The 19,761-nt window shown below is 35.2% G+C and overlaps 1 protein-coding gene across 2 annotated transcripts in view; it reads right to left on the bottom strand.

Annotated features, from left to right (window-relative positions):
* The window catches only part of LOC106134990 (proto-oncogene tyrosine-protein kinase ROS), a 34,209-nt gene extending 17,212 nt beyond the window's left edge, over positions 1 to 16,997 (bottom strand). For both annotated transcript variants that reach the window (XM_060945514.1, XM_060945515.1), the window contains exons 1-6: positions 16,651 to 16,997; positions 13,126 to 13,185; positions 1,515 to 1,574; positions 1,333 to 1,423; positions 914 to 1,131; positions 242 to 490 (exon numbers count right to left, since the gene is read on the bottom strand). In XM_060945514.1, coding sequence (XP_060801497.1) covers positions 242 to 490; positions 914 to 1,131; positions 1,333 to 1,423; positions 1,515 to 1,574; positions 13,126 to 13,185; positions 16,651 to 16,836 — 864 coding nt within the window. In that variant the 5' untranslated portion in view covers positions 16,837 to 16,997. The remainder of the gene's footprint in view (positions 1 to 241; positions 491 to 913; positions 1,132 to 1,332; positions 1,424 to 1,514; positions 1,575 to 13,125; positions 13,186 to 16,650) is intronic.
* Positions 16,998 to 19,761: the final 2,764 nt, after the last annotated feature.

Here is a 19,761-nt window from a genome sequence, read left to right as displayed (position 1 = left end):
CATTTTACCTTTTATTGTTTCTCGTGATTTTTTCATTTATTTCGGTAAAGTAAGGTATTGACGAAAGCTTTCGCAAGGTAAAATTACACATAATAATGCAAATAGGATACATTATCATCTCAGAGAAGCGCCAAACCTTTTTTGTTTGATTTTGCTCTCATCTATCTAATAAGACGGTTTATAAAGAAAACTCTTTGAACAACAGAACTACGAGAAATGCTTTACAAAAAAGGCTTCTTACCTCCAAAGCGTCGATGGTGTTAGGCTGAGTATCCGTAAGTCGCAGTACATAAGACACAAGCGGTCCATTGGGAAACGGTCCGGGCTCCCAAGATATCGACACTCTACTAGGATCGGGCGCAGCGGCCCGCAAAGACGATGGCTTAGAACTCGGCTTCCCGCTCTCAAGGGTGGAAATTACCACTGAAGGGGCAGAGTAAAATGGTTCACTGGTTCCACCACGACCTGACAGGAATATTGCTATCCGAAACTGTAAAATAAAAAAGACATATACCATGATTAATTAATACATTTGTGTATCGTTCTCTGTTCCCGATACTGACAACAAACTTTCAAGGCAGTAGTAAATAGGTGCAGTTACTGCAGTTTGCGTGCTTGCGTTGCGTCTTGCCTAACATGAGTAAAAAAAATAAGCATTTATTATTTAAAATTTAGAATTGCTTTCAATAAACAATACTTAAATAAACTGTCGAAATCGTCACATGAAATGAAGGATAGCCGATTCAATAGTCAGTGTCCAAAAAGCAGCATTGTCAATCAATAGAGCAATGTATGACTAACAGTCACACGCCGCTAGTAAAAATCATGCAGTGGCTCTACATTTTGTGAGCATTCTTGTAAAATAAAACAGTTCTATAATAACTATTCAAAACTCCCAAAGAAGCCTACTTACTCTGTATTTAGTATAGGGCTGTAAATTGTCGACATGTATAGTGGTGCCCATGTGGCTGGTGTTGGAGTAATACTGCCACGAGCCTGGCAGCTCTTCATAGCGCCATTGTAGTAGGAAACTCAGGTTCCCGGGGGTGGGCGCTTCCCACACCAGGGACAGGGACGTAGCGGTCAGGCTATCCGCTACCAGCGCCGGGGCGGGCGGCGTACCTATTAACTCTGTAGAGAAATAATAAAAACAGAGGTAAATAAGTAAACTTTTAAATCGCTCTTTGCTATTGGCCGCCACATTAACACAATGTAACTTATTGAAACCTGAAAGGTTTTCTTCGCTTCATTTACAAGCGAAGAAATCCTTTCAGGTTAAGTGAGATATATAATACCAAAAACATTATTACAAGTGGCCTTAAAAATTTTTACCTCTCAGTTTTTGAAAGTACGTATTGAGAGCCTCATTGCACCCCATTACACAGTAGAGTTCGCGGGAAATAGAAGTTTCTGATGTGACATTCTGAAAGAGAAAGTTAGCTTATTAGAAACTTACGAATATAAACAAAAATATTGTGAGCTCTTATTTATAACAAAATGATTTATTTACTTACGCAAATAGTTTGACATGACTTTTCTAGTCCTTCCCGCCAAAGGCTGCATCCTAATGTACACTGAAAAAATATTTAATAAATAAAAATTTAACATGTACTCAAAAGTTAGACAACAATCAGAATCAATTGTGACTCTGAGAAGAAACATTTCAGATAAAATGTAAATTTTTAGATTAATGATGACAGGATGTAAGTTATTTGTACTTTACATCAATTAACACCTAATGGTGCGGGTTCTAATCCAATTAACTGGAATCTAACTAAACAGCATGTGTTTAAAAATATGAAATTTCGGGGTCAAAGAGTGTTAAATAGGTTTGTTTGGTTCCAGGTTTGTAATTTCGTTCATGTGTCGGTAATCACTTCTAAGAGAATTTGCGTGTGTTTGGGTCGAAGCCGGTACACGTGTTCGACTTACGACTTTGTAAACAATCTGCACAAAACATTCGACGATTTTAAGTGCTTTGACTCCGAGTGTATGGTGTCTGGTTATTTTATCTTTCAGCTGTTTTTTGTGACCTCGTGAGAAAGTCGCAATATGTTAATATACTCCTTCACCATAAAACTTGTAACGGATTTTCACGGTCGAGGGACGTCCTTTACGGAATAGTGAGTTGGAACGAGAAACGGACAGGAAATTGCAGGTGGGACCTGTCTTGATAGCTCCCTCCTTCTCTAATTATATATTTTTTTGATAATAATGCACATAGTGGTATCATGTCATTTAACAGGTTGTTAAATTTTATACGTAAAAATGTGTTGAAATAACTCATTTGCTAGTTAGTTTACTTATCTAACGACCAGACAAATTATATAGATATCGTGAAATTTCAATAAACTAAATGTCGTGATGACACCGATATTTCAAGTATTGCGTGTCGTAATAATTTATTTGATAAATTCAATTAGCATCCCAGTGGGCGTCCTTCGCTAATGAAGATATCAACCAACTGTCAGTGACCAATTATTCTATTTGGGATCACGAATAGATAATGTTTGTTTACAAAATATGAAATGCTAATCAATTGAATGTGGCACATATAAACTTTATTGAATTGGGTTGATTCAGATCTCGTTGGGTTGCGGATATCCTTGAATCCATTCATCGCGTGGGACAAAGCGGCGGACAATTAAAACGGACATACCAGTCTGTGCCGGCCGGGACATTCTGTAACACGGCTTATCTCATTTATTCCCAATAAACATGATAATCGGAGACGTAGCGACGACCATTTAAAAAATCCTGTTGGTAGGAGTTGTAGGAACGTACCTACCGTAACGATATGAGGCAACATAAAGAGTTCAGTGCAAAGTCTAATTCATCTTCATCGACTACTTTCTTCGATTTCGGTGGGGATATTTTTTTATTTTAAATCACATAAGAATATACATATTAAAATAAGTTTGTCCTCGGATCTTGAACTTTGAGCTTCGTTTTCAAAATAATTTGTCCATAAGGGTATTATGACCTTAAACACTTTACAGATTTTCGCATTATAATATTGGGCGAGTGGTGATACTTATTAGTAACAGAAAATAAAATAATAACGAAAGCATATGAATAAATTGCCCTTGAAGTTAAGAACAATGTAAGTTCAAATAAGAATAAACCTGTAGATATGTAGATGAGAGTGCGGTGATCAGTGTGGTTGTTTCGGGCGCGTAATTGCTAATTGCGGGTCGCGCCCCGGCCGCACTCCCATATGGCTAACTGAGACATACAAATCAGTGCGATTATGACGATCATCCTACAGTATGCAGGGGGCAACGCAAGAAATGTTATAAACCAGGATGGCGTTTAGAATCATTTTTTGTCTTCAGAATACCAACTTAGAGCCACCATTCATCATGAAACCTTTCTACTTATACTTATAATTAACGAATCTTCAAACATTCGCTTTTGGCTTTTTCTTGTATCATTTAAATATGTTACTTTATTAACATTAAGTGTGGTCGTAAAGTCGCGTGCTGCATCCCTCGCTAACACGCTCATCCGCCCGCTGTCTGTCACAACACCACGCCCAGGCCCTCAACTCATAGATGTCCGTCGGAAGAGCTCGTTTCGGCATGTAACATGTCAATCCATATTAATCATAGTTATCGGGCCAACAATTTGTAGCAGGCTAACCGTTTCTAGTTATTATATTATAGGAGATAAGCATTTTTAAGTGATGATATTTTTCAATATATACCTATGTAAACATTGCTAATAGAAACTAAGAAGGCACGCCGGTAGATAATCCCATGATTTTGTTAATTCATTGACCAAATAGAATTGGAATAGGACACTTCAGTTATAAACAACCGATTACACTTACACCTCACGTTTGTTTCTTTACAAGTTGTAATTGGATTATTCCTGGCCATGTATCTCAAAAGGCACGCGCTGCTCTTTAATCAAACAATTACTACCGAAAACAATAAAAAGCTAAGTAAATTAGTGTCTAATTAGCCAGCATCCTGTCTCGTGCCGTAATAATAACAAAACAATAGTTCTCCCTTTGGAGTCATTAATGGTCGGTGGTTTCGGAAGCGAGTCGGAAGTCCAATTGGGACCAGACGACGCCGGATGCAGGGCGCTGTGAAAGCACTCGCTCATTTATTTGTTAATTGTCACGTTTAGTTATGTACATGCATAGTTGTGACAGTTTTGAAATATCACCATACACAACCGGATATTAAGATCACCAAATTATTGATGGTGGCAAAACAATGAAGCAGTAGCGTATCGATGTCTCGCAGAAAAGTTATGTCTATAGGCTACTTCCTTCTACTAATTTATATATGTATATTCTTTTGATACAAAAGGGGGATGTAATCAAATGAAGGATTACTTTTATAAATTTGTCTGAAATAATCAAAGTAAGGATTATTATTATGAAATACATCTAAAATTATTCGTCACGGAAAACAGCAGATGAGCAGTAGCTAGTCGATTAAAAGTAAGCTTTGTTAGAATGTATTCTCAAGATAAACATTTGAAACTCAAAACAATTGATAATATTTTTAGATACGTTATCTTATTATTTCGTTTATTATTGCGGAAAGATCCGATACTACGACTTTTTCTCAACAACTTGGCGCCAGCGGAGAGCAGACTGTGTCAACGATGCTGTTTTTCCTAACGGTCGTAATACCGACCCCAGATAAACCGGGAGATAGAGACATTTATGTAACAGACAGATTGTTGGCAAGTTATTTACACGAGTCCATCAGCTATGAGTTATACTGAGAGTGCGTGTTAAGCCGATCCGACTAATAACAGATAATGCTCTAATTAGATTCGCATATAATAATAGTAATTAATAATAAATGACTATTGAGCTGTATATGTGTAAGCACATATTATATGTGCTTTGTAAAGGATGTATTTTGTTTAGTTTGGTTTCAAACTTAAGACTTATTTCAAAATTAAAATTATTTGAATAAATTAATGTTGCCAGACGTAAGATTAGTGAATGTTTCAAGTTTCATTTTATATTATAGAAAACGTCCCAAACACGGCATCAGGTCACGCGTTAGCCCACGCCAACCACTTGCGTCCGCAATTGGATAATGCTGAGGCGAATTGGGGCCCACCGGTGCGCTTGCCGTCTAACCTCTTGTCATTTGAGGGCTCTCGGCTCTCTAGTACTGTTCACTGCTAGCCTTTTTCTGCCATCACTTGTGAGAGGACGAAAGGTTGAAACTTCAATACCATAATAAAAGATTTTTTACATTGATAGAAAATACATCAATGCTTAAAAACTATAAATAAACAAGTATTTTAAAGGAAGAAAGCAATTTTTAAATAAAAGATTGTGTGTAACCAAACTACATTGCAGCCGTTGAGAGTCCAATAAATGGACAATAAATCAAAACACTTCACAATGGTAGAGTGCACTCTGGCAATTTCGCTCAGCGGATGGTTTGTGAGGTTGGGGGACGTGGGCAGACTTGGGTAATGGGCTCGGGGGGCAGGGAACGAAGTCTGAATGGGCGCAGCGCGGGCACAACTCGGCAAGTGGAGATCATCTAATGAGGAAATAGGAATTAGCGGCCGACGGAGTTTGCTGCAGTTCTTCGTGATAACCAATCATTTCAACGTGCTAAGTTATACTGCATACCTATGCAGTTATATCGAACAGAAGGGATGTGAAGGCAGATTATTACGCGTGAATATGTGAGATTCTTTTTTGGTTGGATTGTTTACACTGTGAAAATAATAATTTCGATGACGAAGATAAGTCTTTTAGAAACGATAAAATTTACCAAAGGCTACTAGGTACCAGTCTCTATAAAGAAAATTTAATCCTAAAGGAATTATTAATATAATTTAAGTGTCCATCAGCAATAGCTTATTTGTTCCACAGCTATAATGACTTTTATTTCTTACTACCCAATTAAGAAGAAATCTGGGTCAAAAAGTGAATAGGTATTAATAAAAGTAATTATATTAAAGCAAATGAATAATAATATAAATAAGTATTGAACTTATTTCTCTAAATAAAATATGTGCAACCCGAAAGTTACTAAGGCGTTACACATGTAAAATTGTTTACAAAATAACTAGATCAAGCTGCATCTAGAGTTATACTGTCTGGCTCTCAATTAAAGCTACAGTAGCAGACAATTCTGAACTAACTCAAGAATGTTGTGTGACGAAACTACTAGATTAGCCTAAATTGTAGAAGCTAAATTTAGGCTGCATCAGTACCTAAACGGAGACGTTTTCTTATCTGTAAAAAAAAAGAACCAAGACCAAAAAGTAGTATCGATTAGAAAATACGAGTATTTATTTAAGACTGATAATAAATAATTATTGGCGGTACCTGCATCGAGAGACCATTTTAAATTAGCAGCTTTAGTTTAACGAAAAATTGCTTATCGTTTTTGTGCAATCCCAATTACAACAAAATACGATTGGCATACATTTTGCACCTTTTTTTGGTACTTAGATAATATTCCTTATTTAGGGTTCCGTATCAAATGGTCAAAACGGGACCCCATTACTAAGCCTCCGCTATCTGCCCGTATGTCTGTCACCACGTTTATCTCATAAACCGTGAAAACTAGAAAGCTCAAATTCTTATAAATTTTGTAATTCCGTTGCCGGTATATCACCAATTACGGTCCCCTTACAATAAACGTGATTTATTTCGTATTATTTTTTTGCTTAGGATATTAATAACGGCAACAGACGACGATGATAGACGCTTAAAATTTGCACAGAATATTTACTTGTATATATATACATACACATAATCATGTCTATATCCCCTGCGGGGTAAACAGAGCCAACCGTCTTGATAAGACTTATAGGCCATGTTCAGCGGTTTACTTAATGATAGCAATAATATACTTTCAAAATTTGTAATTTAATAACAATGAAATATATTAAAGGGGAGCTCCCATACAAACACCAATTTATCAGTGGATTTTAATAAACAAGTATTTAAACGTAAATATATAGAAAATAAATATTTAAGTTACAAAAAACAACATCACTGGACATATTAATAAGCTGCCAGCTTAAACATATAATATATTTTACATACATACATACATACATATAATCACGTCTATATCCCTTGCGGGGTAGACAGAGCCAACAGTCCTGAGCGGACTGATAGGCCACGTTCAGCTATTTGGCTTTAAGATAGAATTGAGATTCGAATAGTGACAAGTTGCTAGCCTATCGCCTAAAAAAAGAATCTCAAGTTTGTAAGCCTATCCCTTAGTCGCCTTTTACGACATCCATGGGAAAGAGATGGAGTGGTCCTATTCTTTTTTGTATTGGTGCCGGGAACCACACGGCCGTATATAAAATATATTTTACTGTAGCAGAACAACATAGGTACATATTTAATCTAAGTTATTTTTATTCAAATAGTAACGAGATGTAAGCTCGTAAATAATTAGTCAGAATCGGAACACTGACAGCTGTTATAATGTAATATTACTGCACTGGCAATTGTCTGTCAGTTTAACTAAAAATAACTAAATGTAATCAGCGTTCGTAAGGGCCATCGAGTCCTTTAATATCGCGTATATTTCAATTAGCAGCATAATTGAAGGGCTCACGCGCTGCGCATTGTACGCTTCATTGGTGAAAGTTCTCGTGTGAAAGAAAACGATCATAACTTCATAAGATTTGACCCGTCGTCGCTTGTCATTTGAAACAGGCTGCATCTATGCCGTAATTTTATTTAATTCCACTATCTCTTAAGTACTTAGTTAAGAAATTAATATATTATCATTTCTCTTAATTAAAAGTTGCAAAAAAGTAATTATTTATTAACAAAAATACTATTTATTTAAATCTACTTATTGAACATGCATGTACAACTGGACTTCGAACAGACAGGACAGGATAGAGTTCGAACTTTCCCGATCCCTTGTTAATTACATGATATCCTTCTTTAGTGCTACTTTTCTCACTAAGAATGAAAATGCCAAATTTTAGGGTAGTAGTAGTAGTAGTAGTAGGAGTATTGGCTCTACATTCAGTAGCTCAAAAATTTACAACTATTGGTGATTTGATTATTGTATTTCTTTTAATTATTCTTTAATATATTTTTTGGTATTTTTATAGATAAAGGTAGTAATTTAGTTTTTCAGAAACTTTCTAAAAATATCATATAATATTGTTTCTAATAATAACAATAATGTAAACAGAATGGATCTGCATTACAATACAATCTGCGTTACAATATGGTAGTATTGGAATATTCATGAATTCACCTGACGCATTTGCTGCTCTCATTAGGCCAATGCTGAACGTTGTTTTGATGGTTTTGCTCTACTGGCTTGACGAATAAATTACTATAATCGCTCCGACATTTGAATATGTTATCATATTTCCCACACTACCTTCTAGTTACATATTCATAACTGTCTCATATGCATTTTTAAAAAGATCCAATTTAATAAAATTTACTCCATATTACGAAATTTTATTGCAATATAAATAGTATTACCAGTATACACACCCAATTTATGTAGTAAGATTTCTTTGTGCTTTATCAATATTTTTAAATCAAATTTCCACTTAATAAAGCCACACTTGTCTTTTTCCGTACTTCACTAGTACGGGTTTAAATACAGCCTCAACTGTTATGTTTTCCATAGAGTACACACACGTAGTGATATAATACAGGGATCACTCTATAATGTATGTCCAGGCATATCTATAACACATTTTATAAGTATTTGTTAACACTATTACCAAACAAAGGCAAATACCTTTAAAATATAAAAAGGAACGTTACTTTTTTCACACATAAATTATGGAGCCGTTTAACCTTAGTTCCGATGTGTGATTGTCCATTTCCTAATACAGTGCAGCGGAGCGCGATGGGGACCGAATTCCTTTACATGACTGATTTCAATGGGGAACTACATATTAAACGATGCTCGCCACCGTAAAAAATACTATTTTGGAAAGTTTTTGAAAAGGCTTTTAAAGGACAAACAGTAGAAATCTGATCGGACAACTCGTCACAATGTACATTTTTAGGAACACTTTAAATAGAGATACATGTATAATTTAAGTAGTGGTAAGTACCGTCTGAGGTCTAAAAATGAGACTGCATAAAGGAAATAATTAGTAACTGCTTATAATTATAAAGAAAGTTTCTCGAAACTTCTCAAAGGCTAAAAGTAGAACAGACGCCTAGTCACAAGGTGTATTTTTTATCTGCTAGTATCGATATATGCAAATAAAGCTATCTATAAAATAATGGAGTGAAATAAACGAACTCTAAAATAGATTCGAGGGGAGCGTGCTGGCAACTAGCAGCTTCCTTCCTGCGCCCATCCGGCCGGCGGGTCTCACGCGACCCGTGCCATAGCGATGGTGGATGACCACCACCAGGATGTACCAATGGATTAAAGGGTAAACGCAATAGTTCAATCGATCCCACTTGCGATATGCATAAATGGGCAGTACTAACGGCTGGTAATTGAAATCATTCTATTTATCTATCTTTTTTTTTTATTTAACCCCACAACGCAACCGATTGAAAAATTTGAAGTAAAATGATATTAATAATATAATTGTACCTAATCAAAAAAATAATAATTGAATCATAATGTTTAGATAATTATAAATAAAATACTGATAAATGAGAATTTGTTTTAGTAAAGAATAAATAATTATAATAATAATAGGCAGGGTTTCTTTCCCAGTGCAGTCGACTCCGCTTGTGGCGAAGCCGTTGGTGAGTGGCGACACCACGGACCTACCTCCTGGGGAACATACATACATACATGCGCTATACACACAGATGCACACAGTTACACTATTCGCATGACCTAGACCAAGTAAATCCCTGTAATTTTGGCAGTTGTAGAGGAATGTTCGTTAGTGTATCCCAATGGTTTATTAAGTTTATTAACCCGAACACATTATTAATTTCCCTACATAATAACAATACAATTATAATTAATTAATTTTTATCAATTTAATTTATTACTAAAACAAATTCAATAATTAATGTTAAATCGTAATCGTGAGTTTCGCTCACGAAGGGTTCCGTACCATCGTCACGTTGGTTACTTAAATATTTATTTTTTATATTATTGTTTCAACCTGTTTATTACAACTGACCTAAAAATTAAAAATATTGTTGTACGTATAGTGGAAATATCGGAAATATACAGTACAGTGAATCTGGTGAAAAATAATGAAATGAAAAGCTCTATATTTTTGGCAATCAAATAAAAATATTTAACAATAAAAATCTGGTAGGTATTCTTTTCTCACCAAACAAGTCATGGCAAGTGATGCCATGGCATACATATGCATATGTATGCCAGCTGGCTTTGCTTGTTTATATTTATTTACAATAAATAATTAAGATATTAAATGAAGGTTGCCTACAAATATATTATTTTAATTCTTTCGCCTATAGTATACTTTGTAAAGTTAACTGAGTTGAAATAATTTTACTACAGAAGTAACTTTTAAAAATAACCTGTTTAAACGAAGGTGAATGTTAAAATATAGGAACACTTCACAGGAACTGCAACAGCGTAAACAAGTTGAGATGCAACAAGCATCACGGGCAAGTTTGTAGGGGCGCAGAACAGAACACTGCAACGCCACACCTTTGCAAGCCGACGAGTGATGTTACCAACACCCTAACAAACTATCTCCTTGATCTGTTTCCGTAAAATATAGACTGATGATTTTGTATATGTAAAAGGAAAAGGTGACTGAGATATTAATCGATACACTCCCAAACAAATTAACGTAATAATCTAGAATTTAACATGACAGTTGAAGGTTTTTATATAAGTATTTATTTTAATACTCAGTCAGAGTAGTAAGTTCTGAATAAAAGCTTGTACCTACTTTATGTTGGGATATAAAGTTATAAAATTTTAGACGTTTTACTTGTAGTCCGTGTTTAAGCATTAACTTGTGCCATCATATTTATGTGGCGACTGGAAATGGAAAAAACAAACTAATTAAAGTACTACCTTGCTTTTCAATGATAATGAAATTATCATAAGCATAATAAAAACATTGTATTCGTAATTAATTAATTTTCCAAAGCTTTACTATCTCTGCTTTTAAAAACAAATGAGTATACCTAGTACCTACACATAGAACATACCTAGCTATCTCCTGAAGATAAACGCAACGTAGGTGGTATCAGTACCTATTAAATCAGACTGGTATGAGTAAATAAAATGTGAAATGTCGTAATTATTGTATAAATGTGTCCGTTGTAACAAAAGCATCTGAAATATTGAAATGGTGGCAGTAATAATAATAATGGTAACAAGTCAATTGACTTCATTTATTCTAAATTTGAGTCGAGGGGTGCGCGCCGCCCGCCTTGTCTGGCCACTTCAATTTTTTGCGCCGCACGCACAGTGGCGTAAATTGGACATAACTGATAATTTTGACATTAAACAGCAGTAACTGTCAGAGTTTGGCGGGAACCAAACGGTTTATGTCAGTTTTTGTGCTTTTGGGTGATCGATAACAAAGATAATATTATTATCACCACAGCTACTCTTGGTTGCGAAGCTAGACGTTATTTTTCAACGGGCAAACTAAATAAAATGAGCTTTTTCAGGGTTGTTTTTTTTTTCAGATTGTATTATTTGTTTTATTTTTTAATAATAACTAGAGGGCGCCCGCGTAAAACAAAAATAACCACAATTCCTGCGGGAATTTCAGGAAATCACTAAATCCCTTTCTTCATTCTGTTATGGGTTTAATTTTATAAATAATCCAAAATATATATCCAAAATATATTTTAAATTTGTAGGCAGGCATTTGTTTGTAGTACATCATGGTACAAAATAAATCTGTTACTATATTTCAGGGAAGTCAAGTCAGTCACATCACGTTAATTCCGCAACTAAGTATTGATATTTAGTTAGGTACCACGATATCTTAATGTGTAATTTATCTCATTGTTTTTGTATCAGACTTCATTAAATGCGAAATATGGCGTCGCTAACAGGTCGCAGTTGAAATGTGCAATTTACTTATCTCTTTGTATAAAAAAGAAATACCAAAACAATTATTTCTATCACCTACTGAGATTATTTTATATGTTTTGAATACACGTGTAAGTACTTTACGAAATATTGACGGACAATGTAAGTGAGATAAGTGAAAAAGAATATTGGAGGACCCTTTAAAAAATTGAGCATATGTTATTCAATCTGGTAAAATAGAAAATAAATACTGCGTCGAGTTCTAAGTCAAAATGTTGTTTATACTACATACGTTCTTGATTACTAACTGAGCTGGATCGAAGCCTCGGGGTTGAGCTCTAATATTTATATATTATTGCGTTTTACTGGTAGTAATTGTGAACTAAGTAAAAATCAAATGCCAAAAATTTTATATTTTGAGAGAGGGAGAGAGATTGAGAGAGTCAGAAAGGAAAATAAGAATATTAATAACTATGGGGTTTACATATGGTCACGTCTATATCCCTTGCGGGGTAGACAGAGCCAACAGTCTTGAAAAGACTGTATGACCACGTTCAGCTATTTGGCTTAATGATAGAATTGAGATTCATATAGGGACAGGTGGCTAGCCCATCGCCTAAAAAAGAATCCCAAGTTTGTAAGCCTATCCCTTAGTCGCCTTTTACGACATCCATGGAAAAGAGATGGAGTGGTTCTATTCTTTATTATATTGGTGTCGGGAACCACACGGAAATTAATTTCTTTAAAATTGAAACATTAGACAGCGGATATTTAAAATAAAAACATAATAAGCCAACTACCGGAAGCGCTATGTATGGACATGACAATAAAACTTAAGTTATTTCAGTTGGGAAACTGGTAATAAAATAAATATTAAAATATAAAATCCTTATCGACACGAGGTACTCTTTACGACGACTTTCGGCACAGCGTAAAAAATGTTTACATTGATATGAAATACTACATAATCCGTAATTTGCATCCGTAGTATGACATCAGCTAAAGATCTCCAGTTGTTATTGTAATGTTTATTATAGGAAGTGTAAAATGTGATTAATTGGAAACATACACTTTTACTTATATAAATAAATGTAAACCATAACATTACCATTCGTGAAAAAAAAATACACGAATGTTACATTGCTAAAACTTCTTACGTGGCAACACTAACCTGCTGAACACTGCACACGGAACCACAATTGACATCAAAATGTCCTTCGCCAGTTCGATTCTGAAACAAAATAAAATTTAATTTAATAAAAAGCTTTCACACACACCGACTGACTAAATAATACTTTTAGCCTAACACGGCAACTTATGTTTTCTGTTCGAACGTTTGCTGTTTTATAATGTTTTTTATTTAAAATCTGATTGTCGTTTGTAAATAATAAAACATATTAAGTTGAAATTGAGAGAAAGACGCGGTCTCCTTCCGCATGATATACTGATTACCCTAAAGACAGATTTTAAACGCCGTTTCATCAAATGAAGGTGTAATGTTTTTTCGCTTTGGTCATAGGATGCGCCACCGGGGTTTGATCTGGTTGCTTCCGGTGCGACGCGCGTGCGCACCGAAGCGAAGCGTAGCAATCAAGGCAGACCCCCTGACTCTACCTGCTCTAATGGCCGCAAGAACATTTTTTCCCCAGTATTTTAGGATATAATTATGATTTAGGTTGATAAAGGCTTCACAGTAGAAAAGAAAGTATGTAAAAATATTGTTGGGTTAAACCTATTTAAAGTCAAACTAGACTCTGTGTACCATAGGTGCTTACGGTGCGTGAAACTGCAAACTGTTTATTTGCGAAGTACTCTATTTAACTTACAATATCAAGGTATTTTATTGATAAATATCTAATAAAAACCTAATAGTTTTATAACTATTAAATCTACATAAGTAGAACCTTAGATTAGTTGTAATTAAGTACATATATTTTTTACTAAATTGTATTTTTTTAAAGTACTTTACATTGTACATGTAAATATTTTGTGAAAATTTTAAGCGTCTACCTGTTATTAATATTGAGCAAAAAATACGAATAATACACGTATATTGTATGTATCCCCTCAATAAAAAAAAATTATACCACGGTTTATAAGATATAGCCTGGTTACAGACAGACGGACGGACGACTGCAGAGGCTTAGTAAGAGAGTCCTGTTTTAACCTTTTAGGTACAAAACCCTAAAACTAAGTCTTGAACATTGCTTTCACTAGTCTTGAACATTGCTTTATGTCTGCTATCTAAGGGTAAAAGTCACTTCATGCTGTATTAACATTATTCGTTCGCTTCCAAAAGCTCTATCTTATATGCACTTATTAAATAAGTACCTAACTACACGTAACAAAAAGTAATTAATTAGTGGTTTATCTTCATATTATTGTAGCCCAAACTAAATTAATGCACGTCAAGGTAAAAATAAATATATCGACATATCAATATTCCCGGATATTTCGACGTTCACTGTTACGAATGTCCAACAAAGCTGTCGAGGGGATGGCTGTTGGTACTTGGTAAGGTAACTTACCTTCCTAATTAAAATAGATAAATACCGATGGAACGAATATGTAGAAATAAATAACTGATTTACTATTTCGCGCCATTTTGTCCCAAGCGGCAATACCAAGTGTTTTTGGTGGTAGGTATTGCGGTCTGCGGCTCTACATGTTTTAATTTTTACTTAACTATTGAAGAAAGGGTTATATGTATAACAAAATCGACTAAAGATATTGTTAAAATGAGTATGTTTGTACTAATAAGTCAATCCATAAATTAGAACTGTGGTTTAAATGTGGCCCCATATTCATCACGTCAAGATTGGAGAAATCATTTTTAAAAATTTTCTATCCATAGTATATTATAAATGCTACATAGTTTATTAAAACAGTTGTTTTAATATAAGAATAACTATTAATCTATAAGAAATTTACATCTGGTAGATATCATCAAATACAATTAAAATTAAGTGAGTTGAATGTTCTTATCGACTTTGATGTCGAAGTAAAAATCATTTGCAAATAAAGCGAAGGTATAATAATATATAAATATATTAGTAAAGCTATCGATTCACATCTATTACATTTGCTTGTGTTAGCTTGATACTAATTCCAATACAGATCTCTCAGAATCTCCAAGATTTCTTTCTGTGCCAAAAAAATCAACCTGGGGACTTATACAAGAACTTTAAAACACTTAAATTCCCTCTCGTTTTAACTTTGAGGGTAACGGGAGTGGTAGAATTAGAAAAATGACATATGTATACCTTTCAACGTTCGTAAATGAGGGGGTAAGTCTCGTGAACACAAAATCTGTCAGTTTCGATCGATATGATTCATTGGTATGGTAGTTTTTGCGAGCGTGCGACCGGATCCCGACTGGTCTGGCCGCACACTCGGGGCTTCACGCCGAAATGTGATCCCCTGCGGTCCAGCGTTTTGGATTTTATACCCAATATAATGGAGATTGACGGATCAACAACAAAACCACGGATACAGAATTTCACAGTGTAAAACCAACCTCATAAGGTACCATGACCAAAATATGTTATGTCTACAATACGCGCCTATTGTGGGGCGAGTCCTATGAATCCAAAAACAAAAAATACGTACGTACCCAATATATAAGTATGCATCCACAGGTCAAATCAAAATATCTGCGGATATAAAACAATAGCGGACTATATACTAAATACTCTTTAGTGTAGTGAACCATGTAAAAGATATTTGAGCTTTGAATTATTTGTTAATTCAAGGGCCAATTCCGCATAGAGAAACAGATTAGCTCCGGGGCTTCGAAAGATCCACAAAATAATTCAAACCTAGTGGGTGTAGTATAGTGACACTCTATATTTAGCGTACTGTTGATTAAAAGATGGCTAATTGTTCACAATTGCTTAGATGTGCATTGAACCTGCGCGGGCGCCGCAAACAAATAATAAAAACCGCGATTATCCATGTTCATATCGTTCAACATACGTTGATCGTTTTCATATCATCTTAAATACTTTTTAAATCCTGTCCGCGATTTGAAAAATAATTAATTAAAGTATAAAAATTAAATATCAAGTAAGTTCAATGGTTTAACAATTATGTTTTATATTAACTTTAAAAATTAATGATACCTCGGTCATAAAGATCAGCTTATCAAACAACGATAGCCTACTTATTATCATAAACGTCGCGTATGGTTAGCGAGAACATCTTGAAGCAAAAACATATCAATATATAGCTTTAAAATAATATTGATAAACGTTAAAAAAATATTTCGCGACGCATAGTGACACAGAAAATTGTGCATAATACTAAAATGAATTTTTATCTTTTCACTTATGGGTGCCTATCTTGTTTATTTTAAAATATTTAATCGACTAGTTCTAGCCCGCAGCTTCGAGCATGTCTTTTTCCAAGTTGTAAAATGTACTTTTATTCTCCTGCCTTCCTCGAGGACTTAGTGTATCCGCAATTGAGCCGCTCTCACTGCCCTTTTGAGTGGACCAACTTCAGATAAACTATATTTCTAAGTACCAAGTTTCATCAAAAATCGGTTCAGTGGTTTAACTATGAGATGACCAACAAACTTACCTTCGCATTTGTAGTAATAGTTGGGATTGTCGAAAACAACATTGGTACAAACAATGTTGTTCTTATTGAGTAGGTGTATCATAAGGATTATTTGATAATTAAGCATGCAGCTAACCTGAAATGGACATTTTTCATAGCATCGAGCGACAGCTTCCGTTCCAAATTTCTCAGTGATGGAACTGTAATCGCAGGCAATTGGCCAGGCGGACAAAGCCAATCCGAGTACCGACAACACTAGCCATTTGTGCCAATTCAGCTCGCTCATTGTGCTCAGCCAGAGGCGATCACTGCGCACCGTCATCCACGTAAATCACCACACATGTCCACATTCATTAAGTCAGATAACATCACAACATAATCAGTGTTCCACTCAAGGGGTGTTAAATTGCGGTATACGAGTCGGCGTAACGTATTTGAAAGAGCGCGGGTATTATTCCGCGGACCCTGCGCATACGCACCGAAAGTTAGTGGCGGACTGAATCGTGCGCATCCGCCCGCCGCCACAGCCCGCACGCGCTACAAGCCTTGCTACGGTTGGGCGCTACGGCTATTATGACCCAATACCTGTATATTGCTCTTGTTACACTCTGTCGTTACTGGTTATTTTTTGTACGTTCATTTTAAAAATCACTTTGCCAACGAACATGTTTTTACAAAACTTACTTCCACGTAGGTACTAAGAGGTACATTCGATTTAGGTTTACTAGCCTTTGTATGTAATAGTTGCAATTCAAAATATCTCATTTGTATAGAAATATATCAATAAAAGTGACCAAAAATCTGGCGTTTGTTTTACACAGAAATTCATTAAACAGATAGAATAGCATCCCTTTTGCAAATGTTATAAAGGACATAGAATAACGCTACATGAAAGTAGATGAAATCATCTGCTCAGTGGAATGCTGTAAAGACGTGGGAAGTTATATCTTGTTGGTGCAGTTAAATTGAATGAGCTAGTACCGCCGTAGGAGCAGAGATCTCGGTATCATTGCGACCTTGTTGGCTGTAATAAACGGCGCCATAAACCGAACATTAGGATCAAAGAGGTTAACTGCGATGGTGTCGACGGGAGAAGACTGGCTCAAAGATAAAACACTTGTTTAAAAAGATTATTATAAAAAATAGCCGAGTTCGACTATCGAACTATCGATAGGACTAGATGGAATCGAACCACTTAAGGAGTACATATAACTAAATTTTTTAATTGTAAAGATTTGCAAGAAGGATATTGAATGCATCATTCTAGGTATAATTATTGTAAAACTCTATATAAATTGTAATGATTGTGAGAACATTAGTTACCCTATCATGGAAATCTCCTGATAAAAGCTATAATACCTACTCATAAATACATACATCAAAATAACACAAAGACTACCTACAATCAACACTAAAGAGAGGGCAGATGCTTGTGTTGAAATATTTGATTAGTAAAGTTCTACAATGTCTTGATGAGGTAATCTATTATCGTAATGAAGACCTATTCCGTAGAGCCGCAACGAACGCGCTACAAATAAGTTACAAAATTAAATATAAGCTTTGATAATGTGAACTGTCTGTACAGCCTTGTCTTAATGGCCGGAAATAAGATTATACTGATATAGAATTATTCTTCTTCCTACTGGCATAAGTCCTGTATGGTTCCCAGCATTTTAGAAAAGAGCCACTACCTCTCTTTCCTATGGATATAAAAAGGCGACTAAGGGAAAGGCTAGCTTGGGTAGGGATTTTTCATTTAAATGATAAGCTAGCAAGCTGTCACTATATAAATCTCAATTCCAGAATTAAGCCATACAACTGAACGTAGCTTTTCAGTCTTTGCGAGACTGTTGGTTCTATCAACCTTGTAACGGATATGAGATGATTGTATGCGTTTGTATCGCAACGATTGCATATCTCATAAATGAACTAAGTGATTTTGGGCAAATCAGTTTTCGGCTTATATTTCGCATCCCACTCAATTATTAAGGTTCTTATTTTAAAGAAGAAAGTGAATGACTGACATCATATCAACGGTCAGCCCAAACCGCTGGATTTAGAGACTTGAAATTTGGCGTATAGGTTGTTTATATGGTCTAGATGTGCACTAAGAGAGGATTTCTCTAAATTCCCGAGGAAACGGGAATTATGGTGATTTTTCGTTTTACACGTGCGGAGCCGCGACGTTTTGTAGTTTTGAGTGTGGCAGCTAGCATGTAGGGTAATTTATATCGGTTCAATAATAGGTACTTAGGTAGATACCTCCCCAAATTCTACCTTATAGTAGCGCTTGACGCGTACAGATGGACAGACGGGCATGTCGAAACTAGTGTTCCTTTCGTTAATTTGACAAAGAAATTCTTTAAAGTAATTAGTTAATTATAACAGCGCCGAACATACACGTAGCTCTATCTGTTATTTTACAACAATCTTATAAAGGCAAAAGAAGCACGGTCTTTAATTTGGTTCATATTTTGCCACAAGATGGAAAGATGGCGCTACGTACGCTTAAGATTTGTACGTTATCCAGTATGACAGCAATAAATAAATTCCAAACTGTACAAGAGATGGCAATCCTGGTATTACCTATAAATAACTAAAAATTTCAGTTGTTTTTAGTTATTTATAGGTTTTTCATAGAAACTTAAAACTTTTTAATTTTTTTTTAATAGTAATTATCTAATAACATTATATTATCTAATATCATAATATTATATTACCTATATAAGATTGTCACCCTCCTGCGATTGTCCCCCCTTACCATTGAAAATTGATTCTTTTTATTTTGCGACAATTGTTAGTCACAATTTAGTTAGCCGTAATCCGACGTAGTCATACTTCTACTATGTCCGTACTATAGACGCTACATCTTCCAAGAACAAACACTAGCACAATTTTATGAAATAGTATTCCTTTTTATATTTTTACTATTGAAGTTTTAAAGCCCAGAACATTATATGCGAGTCAATGGACTGAAATCCGAGGACACAGAAAACCGGACCAAGTGGAGAGAGAAAAGTCTGAACGCAGACCCCGGGCCCCGAAACACTTCTGTGGAGGTGTGATTACATATTACATCATACTAATATTATAAATGCAAAAGTTTGTGAGTAGGTATGTCAGGATGTCAGTATGGATGTTTCTCTTTCACGCGAAAATTACTGAACCGATTACGATGAAATTTGGTATGAAGGTAGCTGATGACCCATAATAATACTTTTTTACACGCGGACGAAGTCGCGGGCGG

Source organism: Amyelois transitella, chromosome 8 (genome assembly GCF_032362555.1).
Source record: "Amyelois transitella isolate CPQ chromosome 8, ilAmyTran1.1, whole genome shotgun sequence".
NCBI lineage: Eukaryota > Metazoa > Arthropoda > Insecta > Lepidoptera > Pyralidae > Amyelois > Amyelois transitella.
Note: the sequence above shows the minus strand (reverse complement) of the source record. Positions and strands in the feature narration are given on the sequence as shown.